This window comes from Hylobates moloch, unplaced genomic scaffold, assembly GCF_009828535.3.
Source record: "Hylobates moloch isolate HMO894 unplaced genomic scaffold, HMol_V3 SCAFFOLD_14, whole genome shotgun sequence".
Lineage (NCBI taxonomy): Eukaryota > Metazoa > Chordata > Mammalia > Primates > Hylobatidae > Hylobates > Hylobates moloch.
This window is the reverse complement of record NW_026652289.1, coordinates 23925602-23948021: the sequence shown is the minus strand read 5'-3', so window position 1 is coordinate 23948021 and position 22420 is coordinate 23925602. Positions and strand designations below refer to the sequence as shown.

Below are 22420 nucleotides of genomic sequence, written 5' to 3'. Positions count from 1 at the left end.
GCACATCTGACACTATTCACTTAGATATGTTCTCTATCTTTGTATATTATTTTTCATTACTGAAATATTTAATTAATCAAGCATTTCCTGAGAACTTAGTATATTCCAGTCACTTTGTTCTATGTTACATGTATCTATCTGTATGCATGTATAAATAGGTGTGTGTGAATATGTGTTTGTAAAATGTTTTACCTCTTTCCTCAAGAAACTTACAATTTAGTAGTCAGTTGACAGTTGGACTTATAGAACCAAAATGTAAAAAATATTTAGAAAGAGAATGAAAGTCATAAGCATGCTTTTGCTTTAAAAGCAATAATAGAAATAAGAGGCTAGTGGAAAATAATATGAATAAAAGGCTACAGTAAGTGTCAGCAGATCTGAAAATGGACTATATAGCTAGAAGAAACTAGGCACTGGCCCATGTTTTGATGATGGTGGCTTTGTGCTGAAAGAAAAAAAAAGGCTCTTCTTTCTCTGCAGGTGCACCATGTCAGGGTGCACAGTTGGTGAATGGTGCAGCCTCTGCAGTCAGAGTAAAAACAAACAATCATGTTTATACCATATATTCAAAGATGAAAGCCCAAGAGGATAATATCTCCCTCTCATCCCCCAGAATATACTACCTTCACTTTTGACACATGTCCCCAAACTGGAGTGTAATGCCTATGACATCCAACTTAGATCTAATGTACGTTAGGGAGTCAGCCACTCAGCACAGACTGAAGAATTGGCATTTTTTAAGGGGATCCGTGCGCATTTGTTTGCCTTTCTCCTATACTTTGGATCAAACTTATGAGTAAATTTTGGATCAAACCTACAGCTGAAAAGACATGCAGATTTACCTGGAGATTAAGGAAACATGAAAATTATTAGAATATTTGAAGGCCTAAAAACATTATTTAGATATCTTAAAATTTGTATTTCCAGATATGATTTTAATAGTTCTAAGACTTTTGGATGCATCAGAATTCTACACATGTGCTTTAGAGTTGTAACATAATGTACTTCATAGGCTCCCTAAATAATTTACAGTTTCTAATTAGAGTTGAAATATACACTGTGGCATTTCTTTACAGTATTCACATATGAAAGGCCGTAAAGCTGTCCTCCTGGCTCTTGCTCAGTGCTATTTATAAGGCATATTTTATGTGACCTACAGTGACCTTTTTTAACTCCAGCAAATAAAGTACATTTAACTTTTGACTGCCATATGAGATTTTTGTTTTTATTTTTATTTGTATTTATTTATTTTTGAGATAGAGCCTCTCTCTGTTGCCCAGGCTGGATTTGCAGGGGCGTGATCTCAGCTCACTGCAACTTCCACCTCCTGGGTTCAAGCAATTCTCCTGCCTCAGCCTCCCAAGCAGCTGGGATCACAGGCACACTCCACCACGCCTGGCTAATTTTTTTTATTTTTGTGGAAACAGAGTTTCACCATGTTGACCAGGCTGGTCTCAAACTCCTGACCTCAAGTAATCCACCCACCTCGGCTTCCAAAGTGCTGAGATTACAGGTGGAAGCCATCATTCCCAGCCCCAATTTGAGATTTTTATGTAAATAATTGATATAAGAATTGAAATTCACATGTACTGCATGTGAGGCAGTACTCGGGAGACTGAGGCAGAAGAATGGTGTGAACCCGGGGGAGGCTGAGGTTGCAGTGAGCTGAGATCGTGCCACTGCACTCCAGCCTGGCCACAAAGCGAGACTCCGTCTCAAAAAAAAAAAAAAATTCAAGGTGAGATTTGTGTGGGGACACAGAGCCAAACCATATCATATATATATATTCCCTCTCTATATATATATGTGTGTGTGTGTGTGTGTGTGTGTGTGTGTGTATGTATGTAAATATATATATTCCCTCTCTGAAAAAAATTATATTTGTTTTTTCCCCAAAGTTTAAGGTTATTTCAGATGTGATAGGAACAAAAGAGGAGGAGATTCATAGAGAAATTAATGTGTCTCTAAATCTTGATGTTTCTGGAGTAGAGTTTTCAAAAATTCCTCACTGGGATTTTTTTCTTCTAATTCTGCCTGCTCTGCCTTTGAGATAGTTCTTCTGAAATAATTTTTTATATTAGACACTAAATTAAATGTCCACCTAAGATACCTTATTGAACTTGAAATAATTTAAGTAGTGGATGCATTAAAATAAAACACACAGGAAAAATTTTATAGCTATTTTGAAAATATGGGAATAGAATTTTAATATCTCAACTAAAGGTTGAATTTAGTTGGATAATATATAAATGAAATTAGACCCAATAGTTTACAGTCTTATTTAGTTCATAATACTGACATTTTTCTCGAAACTTAGCACTTACCTACAATTACTGTGGTGAATGCAAAGAAAATACATTTTGTATTTTCACAAGGCACCATTATTTATGGTGATGGTTGAATAATTGATTTATGTATTCTAACATTTTAACTACCCTCTTTATCTCTCTTTTATTTTTTTCTCTTAAACACACACAAGATTGTTTTCCTGGATCTTAATAAAATATTTATATTGTATAGAAAATGCAGAAGTAACATATTCCCTCAATAATTGAAGTGTGATTTTAATTTTACTGTCTATTTTCTGTGGTAATAAAAGTTGACTGATGTATACTTTCTTGTAATTTCAAAAGAACATTCAGGTGTTTAAGGAAGTTCTGTAACTCAGGCATATTAAGTGATACAGGTAGCAATTTTCCTTCACTCCTAGTTCTCATAACACCATTGCCTTAATAATGGCCATTCCCATTCCCTTGGTTATGTTTTCTTTATATTTCTGTGTCCATAGATGTGCCATCCAGTCCCTATGGAGTGAAGATCATAGAGCTGTCACAGACCACAGCCAAGGTTTCCTTCAACAAACCAGACTCCCATGGAGGTGTGCCTATTCATCACTATCAAGTGGATGTCAAAGAAGTAGCGTCAGAAATCTGGAAAATTGTACGCTCCCATGGAGTTCAAAGTGAGTCAACAATTTCAAAATGGGTTGATTAATTCAAACTGATCTTCAGTATACCTGCATGATTAGCTTTTTCAGTTTCCTCCAACATTTTCTTTTCTTTTAATAAAGTGGTGTTGGGAAGATATTTCCTGTGCCCCATTCTTCTTGATAATAACTCGAATACAGAGTGAATAGTTTCCGTCTTCAGTAAAAATGAAAGAGCTTAGTAGAATCAGCAGAGTTCAATTCTGGAGGAAGAAGTCACTTCAAAAAAATTCGTTGGTGGAAAGGCAGTTGCTCAAATACTACATATGATGGCTGGATTTTATGAAATATATGCTCATGTTTCATTTATTAATATTTCTCTCAAGATAGGTGTGAAAATGATACTGCAAAATGTAGTTACCTTCTATACTTATGAAGCCATCTATAAAAATCTGTAGAATTTTATATATTTGTTTACTTTTTGTATTTTTATATTTTTTTACTTTTATATTTCTATTAAAAATCAAAATAATTTACAGAGCTTCTTTTCACTTACGTAAAATTTCATCATCTTATGAAAATGTAGTTTGTTTTCTCATTAGGAGGAGACAAAACTAAAGCAGGAAATAATAAGAAATTACCAGTGTTGGCCTCTGTTGTTTAAGACACAGAACCATATTGAGTGTTCCAAAAGCGAAGCATAAAATAGTGAGGAAATTAATGCTCCATATGTCTGTTCTATGAGAATCCTACCTTGACCCTAACACATATGGTATAAGGGTTCAGTAAAAAGCAAGAGCCTTCTGGAGAAGGAAAGAGGGAACCAATTCTAGTGAACATAGAAAGAAAGCAAATAAAATCATCCTGGTGTCATCTGTGTTGACCCTACTTTATCATTTTGCACTGAGAGTAACTATGGGTTTTTGATAGAAGTATCAGAAACATTAATCAGTCATCTATCATGTACCATATACTTCAAATAATGGCCTCAAACTGATGAGCTCATATTATTTATTTTAATTATGAAATACTTGGATTATATTATCTGTGCACATTGTGTGGTTTAGGAGAGATTTATAAAGACAGTGCCTCCAAAACAATGAGTGAGACGAAGGACTATAGTTTTTTAAAAAAAATTTATTAACCTGGATGCAGGAATATTGTGCTACTTTAAATTTTGTTTTGTTTTATTTTATTAAAAGAGATAAAGGGCCAGGCGCGGTGGCTCATGCCTGTAATCCCAGCACTTTGGGAGGCCGAAGCAGGTGGATCACGAGGTCAGGAGACCGAGACCATCCTGGCTAACATGGTGAAACCCTGTCTCTACTAAAAGTACAAAAAAAAAATTAGCCAGACGTGGTGGCAGGCACCTGTAGACCCAGCTACTCGGGAGGCTGAGGCAGGAGAATGGCGTGAACCTAGGAGGCGGAGCTTGCAGTGAGCCGAGATCGCGCCACTGCACTCCAGCCTGGATGACAGAGCAAGACTCCGTCTCAAAAAAATAAAATAAAATAAAAATAAATAAAAGAGAGAAAAAGGAGGGTGGTAGGTGAAAAACAGAAAGAAAAAATGCATTATTTCCTAAACTGCATAAAACTCAGTGTTTGTGCTCAAGCACAAGCATGCAGAAAATTAATATTAAGTCTGAATATTATAGAAATTGAACATGGCACAAAAGTGCTGCCGCACCCTAGCCCTGCCAAACCCAGAAAAAAGTTAACAGGCTCCCTCCAGACTTTTTGCAAAGGTGCAGCACCATGGAGAATTTATAGTGCCCTTGATCTGGCCAAGTTGATCAAAGTGAAAATCCTGACATTGTATCTCACGTATCCATCTGTCAGAGGCAGATCACTACGTTTATAAAACTGAAATATAATAACAAAGCACATTCGTTACTTTAAAATGAGAAATAACTATCACAGAAATTAGAACATTCAGAGTCTGTATAAGTACATACTTTACCTGTTGGTATATTATGAAGATACAAAATGAGAGTCAGAAACTTGTTTGGTGAGTCTAGAATATGAACTAGGGAAGTTGCATGCATAGAATGTTTAATGGCCTCAGACTGGGACAGTTTAAAGCTTGCGAATGAGAATAAAATACTCAAAAGTCTTGTGGCTGGGGATTTCTCACTTTGATTCGAGGAAAATGATTGCATTAGTACTTTTCTTCTGTTTCCATTGTTGATTCATCTTCAATAGGTATGTGAATGAGTACCTTAAAATCAAGTTACAGTTATGTAATCAAACCATTGTATGATCTCAATTCAGTGTAGTATAAACATGAATTTTAAATTTGACTACTACATTAAGCTCTTCTTTTTGATTCTCCCTTTCAGTTATTTAATAATATATTTTGCAGACACTGTAGATATATTATCATCTTCCAGTATTAGAAAAAAAAACATTTCAGTATTGGTGGTATAGTGGTGAGCATAGCTGCCTTCCCGAATAAACAGTTCAGCCATGCACAGTTTAAAACTTATAATAATGTTTAATTTTGCGTTCACATTGTCTCTGACCCCCAGGAAAGTAAACCTCAACCTGGGGAGCTTAATGGTGACATGAACTACATCTTGTCTTGGGAAGGTGAAAGAGATCATATACCTCTTATGTTTCTGGTGCTGTTGACCTCATTGGGCTGTCGCTGTCACCTGCCCTCTGTGGGACAGGCATCTAAGTACCTGCCACTTGGGGATGTGTGACTGGAGTGCAAGCACACTAGAAGGCTTTTTGGAGACAGAATATTCCTCATGGGGTGCTGCTTAGCTTGAGCTCTTTATACACTTCCTCACCCTTTACTTCAGCAGGATTTCTTTTAAGTGTGAATGTCACCCACGAACGTTATGCAATATCCACTTGACCAAGAGAAATGTTCCACATTCTCACTTAGCTAAGATGTAAGAAACTGCATTTCTTTGCAGCTGATCTCTTTCTCCAGTTTTCTTTTTCCTCATTTTAAAAAGACAGTAGATGAATCCTCTGTAAAAGCAGAAGTCCAAATTGAGATGCAAATATCAAATCTCTCTCATCATTTGTGCCAAAAAATTCAGTGGGTTCTGTTCACCTCTTGGACTTACCTTCACTTACTGGGAGGGAAGCATCACTGCACTTTCTTCTGGGTGGAAGACTTACTAGTTTCATCAGTGGATTTTTTCCTCCCCCTAGTTTTCTGCTTACATTGCGGGGAGTGGGAAGGACAGGGGCATGGGAGTTGACTCTCAAGGCTGGGGTTGCAAACCCAGTTTAGCATCTTCTTCTTTAACTCTGTGGGAGGTGCCTGACCTCTTCTCAAATGTTACGTATTTGATGTTTTTTTTCTTCTCTCTATGAATTGTCTCAGTTGAAAATTCCAGCGCTCCAGAAACATGCCCGCTTAATTTCTGTACAGTTTCTTATGGCTGTGCAGGTGCTATTGTTTCTACTTGAGATTAAGAGTACCTATGTAATGGGATTTATTTATTGCTGCATTTACACTTTATATCTCAAATGATGATGTGATCTCATTTTATATATAAAATCATGTTTTGGGGAAAACCAAGTTTTTAAGGATTTCTTAGTGTAGACTCCATATTTGTGTAGCAGGCATGAATGCAAATATGTAACTATAAGAACAACATAAATGCAATGACTACCCAGGGAAAGAAGCTGAGTGATTCCACTGGGGCCACTCCTAACGTTGTAAGGTATGTGTGTCTGGCACTTGTTCTTTCTTTAGCAAAGAGATGTATTATTTTGTAAAGATATAGTAAAGATATTCATCAGAATAACATGATTTTTGCTGATAGAAATATGAAATGTGATGTTAATAAGCATAATTATATTTACTGTAAATTGACAGCAATGACTTGATTATTGAAACATATAACATAGTTTTGACTTAAACGTTCTACTTTAATCAAACATATTTTCATTTAGTATCTGTGATTTCAGTGAGTCACTACGTCCTTTAAAGTAACATTTCCACCTTACTCACATTTTCCCATCTGACTGACTTAGGTGCTTTTAACACTTCCCGGAATTATTGTTTTACCTTGAACCACTTATAACATGCTTTCACAGTCAATCCTTGAAAGTGCTCTCATAGTAAAATTCCTTCTTCCTCCAGAATGAGTGACTGCCAAGTGGCACTGTATTTCAGATGTTATATTGTATTGTACATATTTCAATATATAACATATTATATTTTATAGTACTCCTCTTACATTATAACTCTGAAGGATTTTTTCTCCTAGTTTATAAACTCCACGAGTGAACCTCGTATGCCTTGTTTATGTCATTATTTCAAATACCAAAAGCATATTAGGGTAGACGGAATACTGAAATTTGGTGGAGGTAGGAGACTGGAAAGGATTATTTTATAGCATCTCTGACTGGGTCTTAAGTGAATCCATTATACATCCCCTTCCAATAAATATGTGTCTACAGAAGCAACTTTTTTTTGTTGTTGTTGAGACAGAATCTTGCTCTTGTCCAGGCTAGAGGACAGTGGCGTGATCTCACCTCACTGCAACCTCTGCCTGCCGGGTTCAAGCGATTCTCGTGCCTCAGCCTCCCTAGTAGCTGGGATTACAGGTGTGCACCACCACACCTGGCTAATTTTTGTATTTTTAGTACAGATGGGGTTTCACCATGTTAGCCAGGCTGGTCTCGAACTCCTGACCTCAGGTGATCCAATCGCCTCAGCCTCCCAAAGTGCTGGGATTACATGCATGAGCCACTGCGCCCAGCCTTCAGGTTTTAATTTTAGCAAAAGTTTTTATTTTAATAGGAATCTGAAGGAAAAAATATTTATGGTAGAGAAAGTTATTTCAGTTTGGTAGAAAAGTAGTGCTTTATTGTTTTCTATATACCTTTTTTTTCTGACAGGGTTTTGAAATATAGATTTTGATTTATAATCAATATGCCTGTTCTTGATAGGTCAGAAAACTAATTTTGAATAAAGGCCTGAATTAAAATACAGTAAAGTTTAGTAGATCAGATACTGAAATCTTAGGTGCAAATATGCAAAGTACCAGCAATAAATATAGCCAGCATTCAAAAAACAAATTATTCCTATTTCTTTAAATGACATGTGTTGAAATGTTTTGAAAATACCTATGGTACGCATTGTCAAAGAAAACTACTCTTGCATCCTGATACACAGCTGGGAATGTATAAAACATATTCATTTATTCAAGTATAGAACACGTGTATGTTCATTCATACACTGAGTCATTGGTTTCATTAGTGAAAAATAAGAGGAGGCTAATGAAACTTCCCAAATCTCTTAAAACAGAGGAACTGACTCATGGAATATGTGTAACTCCTACTAGCCTAGTTGTGCAGTCATAAAGTTCTGCGTTAGGGCTAAAGTTATGGTAGAATTTCTCTTAGTATATTTGGCTCAACAAACTTTAGTTCGCTGCTGATGTAGAGATTTCATGCTTACATATTTCTAACAGCTTGACATTTTTAAAAATGTGTCATTAAAATAACCTTTTACTTAAAAATAATTTGATTTTTATAGATGAGTTCAAAGATGGTACCAAAAGTACTCAGACACCCTTCACCCAACCTCCCCTTATAATAACATACTACAGTACATGTATCAAAATTAATGAATTATCACGGGTACATTAGTAGTAAATAAAGTACAGAGTTTATTATGAAATGTCGTTTTTAACAGCCTTCCTCTATTGTAGTTATCTCGTATTGAAAATAAATAGGCCTGGCACAGTGGCTCATGCCTGTAAACCCAGCTCTTAGGGAGGCTAAAGTGGGCAGACTGCTTGAGCTCAGGAGTTCAGGACCAACCTGGGCAACATGGTGAAACCTCATATTGACAAAAATACAAAAATTAGCTGGGTGTGGTGACATGCGCCTGTGGTCCCAGCTACTCTGGAGGCTGAGATGGGAGGATCACTTGAACCCAGGAGGCAGAGGTTGCAGTGAGCTGACATTGCAGCACGGCACTCCAGCCTGGGAAACAGAGGGAAACCCTACAACAATAAAAACAAAAAAAAAAAAAAAAAAAAAAAAAGGAGAAAGAGAGAAAAAGAAAAAAGAAAAGAAAAAAATGGGTTAATAAGAATGCAAACATGGAAAAGTTCATATCATTTTTACCTGTTAAAGATTTCAGAAATTCTATTCAACAAGTAAAACCTACATGTACTTACCAAGCTTAGTAAACATTTTAGATGAATTTTACTTTTCTGTTTGTTTAAGACAATTTTTAGGTAGAAATATAAGTCAAGTTAACAATCAAACTCATTTGATTGACTCATTTAAATGACTCGAATTAGCAGGGTTTCAAATAAAAATTAATGAAATTCTTCATAACCCTGTAGTCTTCCAAATCAAAATTTTCAAACATACTTTTCTCTCTCGCTCATCACACTTCACTCTCAATTTGTAGATTTTTAAATTCTGAAAGTGTTTCTGCTTCAGCAGTAGTTAATATTTACATCACCTTCAGGTAAATTTTAATGCAGTTTTCATGAGAAACCCATACATGTTTCATGTCTACATAACTAAAAGACAGTTATTATTTTACGAAGCATGCAATGCCAAAAACAAAACCAATACCTTATTTAAGTGACATCCTAGTGAATCTCCATTTGTCATGAGATCTCCACCATTCCAGTTCTGGCACAAAGTGATTACTCATACCATCACTTCAAAATGATGATTATCTTCATTTATTTTAGTTATATTGAACAAAATATACATTAAAAAATCTAATTACTAAATATTCTCCAACAAATATATACTTAGTATATACTATTAGTGATGCATGCTTTCAAATATTTGGACTATATCAATGAATGGAACAAAAAATTATTTGCCCTTAAGGAGCTTAGATTCTAACAGACGGATTCAGATAATTTTTATACCTTATTTCATAGGTTTAAAAGAACAATGGGGAAAAGGGAAGAAGAGAGGGATTGAAAATATTGAGCAGGTTGGGAGACTTAGCAATTTTAAGTAAGGTAGTGAGGGTAGGTTTTATTGGCAAAGTGATTTTTCAGCAGAGACTGGGAAAGATGAACATGGTATCCTGGAGGAAAGCCTCCCCGGCAGAGTAAGCTGCTAACAAAAGTGCCCTTAGGCTGGAGTGGGCTTGTTTGCTTAAGGAACAAAGAGGTCAGCATGGTTGCACTAGAGAGAAAAAATCAGATGGCGTTTAAGGAGGTGCAATCAGAAAGATACGAGGTTAGGCAAAGGAGTACTTTATGTAATGAATATGACCTGGCAGTACTGACATCTCCTGAGGGATTGTTAGAAGTGCAGACTCTTGTATCTTTTCTCAAATCTATGAAATCTAGACTTCATTTTAACAAGATGACCAGATATTTACATACATGTTAAAATTCCAGAAGCACTGATATAACACATTGTAAGATCACACAGGACTTCAGTTCTTTTTCTGGTTTTTAGAGGGGGTCCTTTGGTGTGTTTTGTGCAGAGTATAATGACCTGAAATATCTAGGATCACTCCAGCTTGAGAGAAGAGTGCAATAAGGCGGAACAGTTCAGAAGCAATGGTGGTCTTCTAAATGAAAGATGCACAGCACTCAAACCAGGCAGTTGAGGAGGGATGGGAAGAAGTTGTCAAATTCTAGATGTATTTTAAAGGTAGTTTCCAGAGAATTTCCTTAGATAGGTAGGAACATGGAGGATAGGACATAGGGTGGAAATAAACGAAATAAAGAAACTGAAGCTGATTCTGACGTGTTAGACCTAAAATCTCAACTAAAAGTTGCCAAGATAGGAAAAACTAGGTGCATCTTGTTTGGTGAGTGGAAATCAGCCTTGTGAATTAAGACTTTAAATTGATGTCTTTAATCCAGTAGAAATACCATGAAGGCAGTAGAAGATGTCTAAAGAGAGGTCTAGACTGTAGGTTCAAATTTAAAAGTCACTTGCATTTGGATGTTTAAAGTCAGGATATTGTGAAATCAACAGAGGAATAAATGCAGAGAGGGGAAAGAAAAGGCCCATAGACTAAGCCATTGTCTGGTTTACTTATATATTAGTAAATATTTTCTTAAAGATGTTTGCTCTATAATAATGAGTTATCTAAAGTGTGACTTTTCTAAATTTATGGGGAATTTTCTACTTTGTGTTATGGCACTACTAAAAATAATAAAAGAAATTATTGATATGAGTCTATGTTACTTGAAATATTTTTTAAGGGGAGATGTACCTCAGAAGATATTCCACAAGACATGATCCTTTCTCTTTATCCCACCCTCACCCCTCCCACAAACACTGGATTACTTTAACTATACAAGAATTTTCCTGCTTTCTCTTGTGGACATTTATTGCTATAAATTTTCCTCTACGCACAGCTTTAAATATGTCCCAGAGATTTTGGTATGTTGTGTCTTTGTTCTCAATATGCAGCCATAAAAAAGGATGAGTTCGTGTCGTTTGCAGGGACATGGATGAAGCTGGAAACCATCATTCTCAGTAAACTATCACAAGGACAGAAAACCAAACATTGCATGTTCTCACTCATAAGTGGGAGTTGAACAATGAGAACACATGGACACAGGGAGGGGAACATCACACACTGGGGACTGTAGAGGGGTGGGAGCCTGGGGGAGGGATAACATTAGGAGAAATACCTAATGTGAATGACGAGTTGATGGGTGCAGCAAACCAACATGGCACATGTATACCTATGTAACAAACCTGCACATTGTGGACGTGTACCCCAGAACTTAAAGTATAATATTTTCTTTTCTTTTTTCTTCTTCACTTCCCTATTGTGCTTGCTTTCTTTGTTGTGGAAAAATATATTACTGTGTATTTTTATGTATATTAGCAGACATCTTTTATAAGCAATGAGTAAAGGATTCATTTGGTCCAATGACATGAATCAATGACAGTTATTGCATTTTTCAAATGCTGTAGCATACCAGATCTAAAGCTTCTTTGGATAACAGTTCTGATGGGATGGGTCTAAATTTCTCTTTTTAAGTACTCAATGAGAGATAGCCCTTTTCCATTATAGTAGAGGCAGTTGTTCTGTAGGAGGACCTATAGATTTCTCAGAGGTTCAAGGTCATTGTAAAATAATTTCCAGTTATGCTTCAAGGTGTTTATCCTGCAGCGTTTCTTTGAAACTAGGTTATTTACAATTCCCTGGGAGTAACTGGATTTCCCTCTATCATGCTACTCAACTTCACTGTTATAGAAAACTTTTAAGATAATCAGTATTTATACTGGTTATCAAAGGGAATAATTCCAGTTTTTGCCCATTCAATGTGATATTGGCTGTGCGTTTGTCATAAATAGCTCTTCTTTTTTTGAGACGTGTTCCATCAATACCTAGTATATTTAGAGTTTTTAACATGAAGGGATGTTGAATTTTTTCAAAGGCTTGCATCTATTGAGATTATTGTGGTTTTTGTCAATGGTTCTGCTCATGTGATGGATTACGTTTATTAATTTGTGTATGTTGAACCAGACTTGCATCCCAGAGATGAAGCTGACTTGATCATGGTGGGTAAGTTTCTTGATAGGTTGCTGGATTTGGTTTGCCAGTATTTTATTGAGGATTTTCGTATCGATGTTCATCAGGGATATTGGCATGAAGCTTTCTTTTTCTGTTGTGTCTCTGCCATGTTTTGGTATCAGGATGATGCTGGCTTAATAAAGTGAGTTAAGGGGAGTCCCTCCGTTTCAATTGTTTGGAATCGTTTCAGAAAAAATGGTACCAGCTCCTCTTTGTAACTCTGGTAGAATTTGGCTGTGAATCTGTCTGGTCCTGGGCTTTTTTTGGTTGGTAGGCTATTAATTATCGCCTCAAATTCAGAACTTGTTCTATTCAGAGATTTGGCTTCTTCCTGGTTTGGTACAGAGGGTGTACGTGTCCAGGAATTTATCCATTTCTTCTAGATTTTCTAGTTCCTTTGCATAGAGGTGTTTATAGTATTCTCTGATGGCAGTTTGAATTTCTGTGGGATCAGTGGTGACATTCCATTTATGTTTTTTATTATGTCTACTTGATTCTTCTCTCTTTTCTTCTTTATTAGACTAGTTAGTGGTCTATTTTGTTAATTTTTCAAAAAACTAGCTCCTGGATTCACTGATTTTTTGGAGTATTTTTGGTGCGCTATCTCCTTCAATTCTTCTCTGATCTTAGTTATTTCCTGTCTTCTGCTAGCTTTGTGGCTAGTTTGCTCTTGCTTCTCTAGCTCTTTTAAGTGTGATGTTAGGGTGTCGATTTGAGATCTTTCTAGCTTTCTGATGTAGACATTTGGTGCTGTAAATTTCCCTCTTAACACTGCTTTAGCTGTGTCCCAGAGATTCTGGTACTTTATCTCTTTATTCTCATTGGTTTCAAATAACTTTTTAATTTCTACCTTAATTTCATTATTTACTCAGGAGTCATTCAGGAGCAGATTGTTCAATGTCCATGTAATTGTGTGGTTTTGAGTGAGTTTCTTAATCCTGAGTTCTAATTTGATTGCACTGTGGTCTGAGAGGCTGTTTGCTATGATTTCAGTTCTTTTGCATTTGCTGAAGATTGTTTTACTTCCAATTACATGGTCGATTTTAGAATAAATGCCATGTGGCACTGAGAAGAATGTATACTATGATGATTTGGGGTAAAGAGTTCTGTAGATATCTATTAGTTTCACTTCATCCAGAGCTGAGTTAAAGTCCTGAATATCCTTGTTGATTTTCTGTCTCGTTGATTTGTCTAATATTGTCATTGGGGTGTTAAAGTCTCCCACTATTATTGTGTGGGAGTCTAACTCTCTTTGTAGGTCTGTAAGAACTTGTTTTATGAATGTGGGTGCTCCTGTATTGGATGCATATATATTTAGCATAGTTAGCTCTTCTTGTTGAATTGATCCCTTTACCATTATGTAATGCCCTTCTTTGTCTTTTTTGATCTTTGTTGGTTTAAAGTGTGTTTCATCAGAGACTAGGATTACAACCCCTGCTTTTTTTTTTTCTTGGTAAATTTTCCTCCATCCCTTTATTTTGAGCCTATGTGTGTCTTTGCACGTGAGATGGGTCTCCAGAATACAACACATTGATGGGTCTTGGCTCTTTATCCACTTTGCCAGTCTGTGTCTTTCAATTGGGGCATTTAGTCCATTTACATTTAAGGCTAGTATTGTTATGTGTGAGTTTGATCCTGTCATCATGATGCCATCTTGTTATTTTGCAAACTAGTTGATGCAGTTTCTTCATAGTGTCATTGGTCTTTGTATTTTGGTGGTGTTTGCAGTGGCTGGTACCAGTTTTTCCCTTCCATATTTAGTGCTTCTTTCAGGAGCTTTTGCAGGGCAGGTCTGGTGGTGACAAAATCCCTCAACATTTGCTTATCTGAAAATGATTTTTTTTCTCCTTCAGTTATGATGCTTAGTTTGGCCAGGTATGAAATTCTGCAATGAAAATGCTTTTCTGTAAGAATGATGAATATTGGCCCCCAATCTCTTCTGGCTTGTAGGGTTTCTGCTGAGAGGTCTGCTGTTAGTCTGATGGGCTTCCCTTTGCAGGTGACCTGACCTTTTCCTGGCCTTAACATATTTTTTTTATTTTATTTCAATCTTGGAGTATCTGATGATTATGTGTCTTGGGGTTGACCTTCTTGTGGAGTATCTTAGTAGTATTCTCTGTATTTTCCTAAATTTGCATGTTGGCCTGTCTTGCTGGGTTAGAAAGTTCTCCTGGATAATATACTGAAGTATGTTTTCCAGCTTGCTTCCATTCTCCCCGTCTCCTTCAGGTACTCCAATCAATCGTAAGCCCAGTCTTTTTACGTAGTCCCATATTCTCTCATTACTCCTATTCCACATAGTATTGGAAGTTCTGGCCTGTGCAGTCAGGCAAGAGAAAAAAATAAAGAGTATTCAAATAGGAAGAGAGGAAGTCAAATTGTCTCTGTTTGCAGATGCTATGATTCTATATTTGGAAAACCCTATCATCTCAGCCCAAAATGCCCTTAATCTGATAAGAAACTCCAGCAAACTCTGAGGATAAAAAAATTAATGTGGAGAAATCACAAATATTCCTTTACACCAACAATAGACAAGCAGAGAGCCAAATCACAAATGAATTCCCATTCACAATTGTTACAAAGAGAATAAAATGCCTAGGAATATAGCTAACAAGGGAATGTGAAGGACCTCTTCAAGGGGAACTACAAACCATTCTCAAGGAAATAAGAGAGGACACAAACAAATGGAAAAACATTCCATTCCCATGGATAGGAAGAATCAATATTATGAAAATATCCATACTGCCCAAAGTAATTTATACTTTCAATGCTATTCCCATCAAACTACCATAGACATTCTTCACAGATTAGAAAAAACTACTTTAAATTTCATAGGGAATCAAAGAATACCCTGTATAGCCAAGACAATCCTAAGCAGAAAGAACAAAGCTAGAGGCATCAAGCTACCTGACTTCAAAATATACTACCGGGCCACAGTAACAAAAACAGCATGTTACTGGTATCAATACAGACATATGGACCAATGAACAGAACAGAGACCTCAGAAATAACACCACACATCTACAACCATTTGATCTTCTACAAACCTGACAAAACAAGCAATGGGGAAAGGATATCCTTATCAATAAATGGTGCTGGGAAAACTGGCTAGCAATAGGCAGAAAACTGAAATTGGACCCCTTCCTTACACCTTATACAAAAATTACCTCAAGATGGATTAAAGACTTAAATGTAAAACCCAAAACCATGAAAACCCTAGAAAAAAACCTAGGCAATGCAATTCAAGACATAGGCATGGGCAAAAACTTCATGAGGAAAAGCCAAAAGCAATTGCAACAAAAGCCAAATTTGACAAATGGGATTTAACTAAACTAAAGAGTTTCTGCACAGCAAAATAAACTATCATCAGAGTGAACAGGCAACCTACAGAGTGGGAGAAAATGTTTGCAATTTACCCATCTGACAAAAGTCTGATATCCATAATGTACAAGGAACTTAAACAAATTTACAAGAAAAAATACAACCCCATCAAAAAGTGGGCAAAGAATATGAACAGACACTTCCCAAAGAAGACATTTACGTGGACAACAAACTTAAGGAATAAAAGCTTAACATCACTGATCATTAGAGAAATGCAAATCAAAACCATAATGAGATACCATCTCACACTCGCCAGAATGTTGATTATTAAAAAGTCAAGAAACAATAGATGCTAGAGAGGCTGTGGAGTAATAGGAATGCTTTTACACTGTTGATGGGAATGTAAATTAGTTCAACTATCATGGAAGACAGTATGGAGATTCCTGAAAGATCTAGAACCAGAAATCTAATTGGACCCAGCAATCCCATTACTGCACATATACCCAAAGGAATAAAAATTATTCTACCCTAAAGACACATGCACACGTATGTTTATTGCAGCACTATTTACAATAACAAAGTCATGGAACCAACCCAAATGCCCATCAGTGATAGACTGGATAAAGAAAATGTGGTACATAAACACCATGGAATACTATGCAGCCATAAAAAGGAATGAGAACATGTCCTTTGCAGGGACATGAATGAAGTTGGAATCCGTCATCCTCAGCAACTAACACAGGAACAGAAAACCAAACATCACATTTCTTACTCATGAGTGGGAGTTGAACAATGAGAACACATGGACACAGGGAGGGGAACAACACACACCAGGGCCTGTTGAGGGTGTGAGGGCAAAAGGAGGGAACTTAGAGGACGAGTCTATAGGTGTAGCAAACCACCATGCCACATATATACCTATGTAATAAACCTGCACCTTTATCCTGGAAATTGAAATAAATAAATAAATAAATAAATAAATAAATAAATAAATAAATAAATAAATAAATAATCAGTATTTAGTCTTAGCTTTAAACTACTACAGATTTTAAAATCTTAATGAGTTACAGTGCTTTTAAAATTTTTCTACTAGAATATTTTCTATGATTACACTATTTCCAACATAAATGCCCAAAGAAAAAAGACTATCATTTCTAAATGACTATATTTCATATGGTAAAGGAGAAATTGACTATAAAATTCATCTGACTATGTTAAATGAAATTGCAATAAACTTATGAATTGCATGCAAAAAAGAAGAAAAGTAATCCACACTAATTCCATATTTTCAGTGAAAGAAAATTTGTTTTGATTTGCATGTTGTGGAAAGGTTTCTGTATGTTAAAATTCAAATAAGAATATCTTGGACTGTGTTCATTGCACCCATAAAGAGAACCATAGCTAAATTAGGATGTTGTATGTAATTACATTCTTAATGAATTTAAACCATGTAGATCAAAGTATACAGGCACTAAGCTAAGAGAAAAATTAAGCAAAATAACAATTTTAGGTAAAATTACTTGTCTGCTAGAAATCTCCTCACTTAAGAAGAAGACACAAATTCATATATAATTCTGTACTCAGCCTGGTCTCTGCTATATGTTAAGGAGAACTTCTGTGCAAATACTTTTTAAATTTTTCAATAATATTAGTGAGCTTTTCTGTGCATGCATAAATTTTATGAATCAAACAAATAGTACAAATAAATGATATTAATTTATGTAAGAAAAATGTTTGTGAGTAGTGAGAAAACAAATATGAATATTTCATGAGTGTTTTATAGGAGTTTAATCCACAGGAAGAGAATGAAAGTATTCATAGTTCCCAGAAGCTTAAAAAAAAATTAGAGCTCATCTGACTGCTCAAACATACACTCTTATGGCAAATTTAAAATTCAATGTAAATATGATGTTTGCTAGAATGTAGCTTTTAAGTCCCTAATCCCAGTGAAGAATTCTTGTGGGCTATCATGCACATTTTGATAGTGAATTTTATTGATAGCGCATTTTAGAAGACATTTAAATATAATAACTATAAAATTTTTGAAATTATGCCAACATACACTATTGTATTAAACATTATTTGACTTTTTGATTATTAAAATTACTTACTATAAACATTAAGTATTTTATCTATTATAGTATATAAATGTCCTCAAAGGTTAAAGAGGGGTACAGAGCCATTCCATTATTCACTCAATGGCTTAAGATGCTTATATCAGGAAGATTCTAATCTTCTATTTCAATAGTACTATCCTATAGGGAGTGATGAACACCGCAGACTGACATGTACAGATATGATTTCAGAGGCTGGTACTGTCTTGGTTCTCATTGTTTTTACTTTATGTGTAGATTATGGAGATAATATTATTAATTTTTCTTATTTTAGCATCTTGTATTCGTTCTTTTTCTGTGTATCAGTGTCTGTTCATCTTTCTTTTAATCTTTTAAACTAATGTACTGTTTTGATTTTTTAAACTAATGCACTGCCTGATTTGCCTTTTTACAAAACCTCCATTGCACGTAACAGTATTATTTAAAGATGCACCTATTCCAGGGTATTTGAAAGATCAATCATTAGGGTACACAAAGATAAATCAGAAAATATTTTCAATTTATCTAATCAAATAATATAAATTACAATTTAAATAATCACATTGAATAAATGACAATACTGTGTATATACACACATTATATATGTATATGTACGTATGTGTGTATATATATACTATTTTAATATATGCGTGTGTGTGTGTGTGTGTGTGTGTGTGTGTCTCATGTGTCTTAATATCTTAGCCTCTTTTTATAAATTAGGAGACAGGGTTTCCACTCAATCACCCAGGCTGGGGTACAGTGGCACAGTCATAGCTCACTGAAGCCTCCAAAACCTGGGCTCAAGCGATCTTCCCACCTCAGCCTCCTGAGTAGCTGGGACTACACACGGCTAATTTAAAATTTTTTTCTTAGAGAAGAGGTCTTGCTGTGTTGCTCAGGCTGGTCTCAAATTCCTGGCCCCAAGTGGTCCTCTTGCCTCAGCCTCCCAAATCACCGGAATTGCAGGCATGAGCCACTGTGCCCTGCCTTAGCCTTTCTTTTCTGCCTTACCTCATATCTTTTCTCTGTATAAATACTTGGCACTTTCATGTCTGTCCATTTATTATGTCCAATATGCATTTTACTTTCTTACAGTCATGCCTGAATTTGTGTTATTCCTCCTCCCCATCATATATATATATATATATATATATATATATATATATATAGCCTGTCACCAAAGGGGATTCCCTTTTGTCTTTTATGTTAGAATACACAGTAGAAGTAGCACATGTTACACAGTGGTTAAATGCTGCTTTTAATTTTTAATTTAAAAGGTGGGAGAAAGAAGTAGGAATATATGTATATATATATATATATATCCTGCAAGGTCCAATATATTCCAAGCATTTATATGAGAATTCATGAGTTTCATTTTTAGTGGAAATAGTTTTCTCTTCCTGTGGTACCCTATAGTAACTATTGCTCATACAGGTATTTTGCCAGCTGCTCACTTGTTAAGCAATATGACATCAGTCACGCCTCTCTGTCTTGACTGCACATTGGAGGGCCTGTTTACCGTTCATGTGGCTCTTTGAGTCTTCTATTTCATTTGAGATGAATGAATGGACTATATAATTACTAAGTTTGTTTACACTCAAATAAAATTAAATAGTTACTGTTTTCAAACATCTATAAATTATCACCATGTCCAGGTCAAATCAAATTAAACCGTCTAAGCACACTGATTGTTTTATTCTTTCTTTGGAATTTGTAGAAAGAGAATCCACAAGCTTTTCTGGGAAGTAATGTTATGTAGTTAGCTGTTCTTCAATATTAATTCTTAATGAACATGAGTAAACCTTCATTCTACTTACCAAGATTTTTAAAAAGTTCCATTGCAACATTTTATTTTATTCTAAGTGCAGACATAAGTAGACATTTTTAGTAAAATTGAAATAGTAGTTTCTCTTCCTCTAAAGCACAATCTTAATTGTTACTACTTCTTTCTCCCACCCTTTAAATTAAAAGCAGCATTTAACAACTGTGTAATATGTGCTACTTCTACTGGGTTATCTAACATTAAAGACAAAAGGGAATCGCCCTTGGTGACAGGGCAAGCCTGTGCCGTTCTGGTAATGTGAATGAAAAATAAGATAGTTTTCACATCACAGAGAAAATAATGTGCTTCATGAAGCTGCTTCAACTTGGAAACCTCACCAGACATCTTCATCTCCACAGTTCATTGTGACACAGAAACACATAGCAAAAAATGTAGGTTTAAGTTTCAAGGCCCATGATTTTCTGTCCATGGTAGTGTTGTCTTTTTTCCCCATCTGTTGGTTGGGCCACTCATACTACACTCTTTATCTTCAACTCTCTTTCTTGACAAATGATTCTCACTTAATTCTACAAATATTTGTCCTGCCTACTCTATTTCTTGATGCTCAGATTCTGAATAGCTTTAAAGAACACTCCTTTTCTTTCGTTTTAGGATATAGTTTATTAGTGACTTTATCTCTCATGTAATTTTCAAGAGGTTATTTATCTCCTCTGATTTATAGATGTGAACTGAGCACACACACATATAGATATATGTACACACACATATATAATATAACACACATATACATATGTGTGTATGTATATATACATATTCTAACACAAATGACTTCCTACTTGGTCATCTTAATTGAAATGATATATGCTCATTCATTTAATTTAACAAAAACTGAAAAGCACCTACTATGTTTAGGGAGATTTTAGAATTTTGAATTGCTAGAGATTCCATAGTGAAGAAAGTAATACAATGTTTGTCTTCATGGAATTTACATTGTGGGGGGGAAGATGTATTTATAGATGCATCAATAGATAAAATATCAATTTATGTATAATATATAATTATATATAATATAATATATAATATATTATAAATATACAAGATATAAAATCTATAAATATATAATATATAAAATATATAAAAATAATATATAATATATAAAAATATTAATATATTTATATTTTTATATATTATATATTATATTAAATATATTGTATATAATAAAATATATATAGTTTATATATAATATTTAATATATCAAAATTTATAATTTTAAAACAGTTGATGATATAAAGTATGAAGAAAAATGAAGCAGAGCAAGATGCTGTGTAAGTGGGGGTGGGAGTGGGGACTAATTTTATAAAGAGGAGTCAGCAGGGTCTGTGAGGAGGTGGTGTTTAAGCAGAGCCCCGAATGAAGTGAGTGCGTGATCACATAAGTACTTAGGGAAGCCTAGCCTTGGCAGAGGTCGGTATGAAGGGTGTCCTGCCTGGAATGGCATGATCAGAGAGAGGAATTAAATGAAGTAAGAATAGACAAATAGCCAAGCCAATGTCCCATAGGGCCTTACAGGCTATGGAGAAGACTTTGCATTTTATCCTTAATGTCATGGAACGTTATTGAAAGTCTCGTAAGTAATTCTAGAAAGGAGTATAGGAGAGGTCATTTTTAAGTACTGACATTATTAAAAGGGATCATTTTGAGTAGGGAACAACCTGTCTCAAAATCTCCTTTACCACATGAAGCAAAATTCTGGGGTTATAAAAGTAAAAGTTACCTTCTGCCATGTGTTTAGTAAAGATGAAGAATCCTTAGTGCATTGTATCACTTGATATACATTTTCCTTCTTTTTCTGGATTAAACAAATGATTCTGTGCCATTTTTGAAATTCTCATCTTTACTAGTTCACAAAATATTGAAATTTAATTTCCCCCTGTATTATTCTTGAATTAGTCCTTAGAATATAAGGTGATGTTTATAGTTAAGGTTTGTTTTTGTTTGTTTCTTTCTTTGGTATGGTATTTTTATTCTTGAAATACAGAGGTCTACAATGACAATAGTTCAGCGTCCTATGAATGTTCTTTTTAAATTTTTAAACAGTATGATGAAGGTAAGTTATGATTTACCATGCCTAGGATTTCTAGTTATATATTGTGGAATTAATTGATCTAACTTTGTAGAAATTTGACCACATACCCTTTTCTAAATATATATATAGACACACACAGAGAAATCATACTTTTCCTGTGCTAATTACAAAAATATAGGGTGATGTTAAATTTTTCATGCATTAAACAACTAAAGCCTATGGTGTACCAAGGCACTGTTCAAGGAAGTGAGAATATAATAACAAAAAATTCTTCCCTAATTCATATTAAATTGTATATATGGAGTTTGTATGTTTGTGTATACCCACTGGAATTTTGTTTTATTTTGCCAACTGATCTAATTAGATAAACTCAGTCAATATGTTTGAATCCCACATTCCAGCAGCTATTTTCTCCATTTGCTTTTTACTGTTTGTGGTGAGTTTGATATATAATTTTAAGGTGTTAACATCCCTAACTTATGTATGGGTACAGCTCATAAATATGAACCTGTGTCATGCAACTCATATATGACTGTGTTCAAAATAATGTGTATTAGACTGTAAAATGATTTTAATATTTTAAATAACTTATATTTATTATATTTTATTTTATTATATTTTTAATATATTTATTATATTTTAAATAACTTAATATTTTAAATAACTTTCCTGCATTTGTCGGTTTCAACTTTCCTGTATTTGTT

General features: G+C 34.9%; 1 protein-coding gene across 5 annotated transcripts in view; it reads left to right on the top strand.

The window, feature by feature from the left end:
* NCAM2 (neural cell adhesion molecule 2) overlaps positions 1 to 22420 on the top strand; it is a 574592-nt gene that overhangs the window by 462916 nt on the left and 89256 nt on the right. For all 5 annotated transcript variants that reach the window (XM_032175135.2, XM_032175137.2, XM_032175139.2 and 2 more), the window contains one exon: positions 2789 to 2962. In XM_032175135.2, the coding sequence (XP_032031026.1) occupies positions 2789 to 2962 (174 nt within the window). The remainder of the gene's footprint in view (positions 1 to 2788; positions 2963 to 22420) is intronic.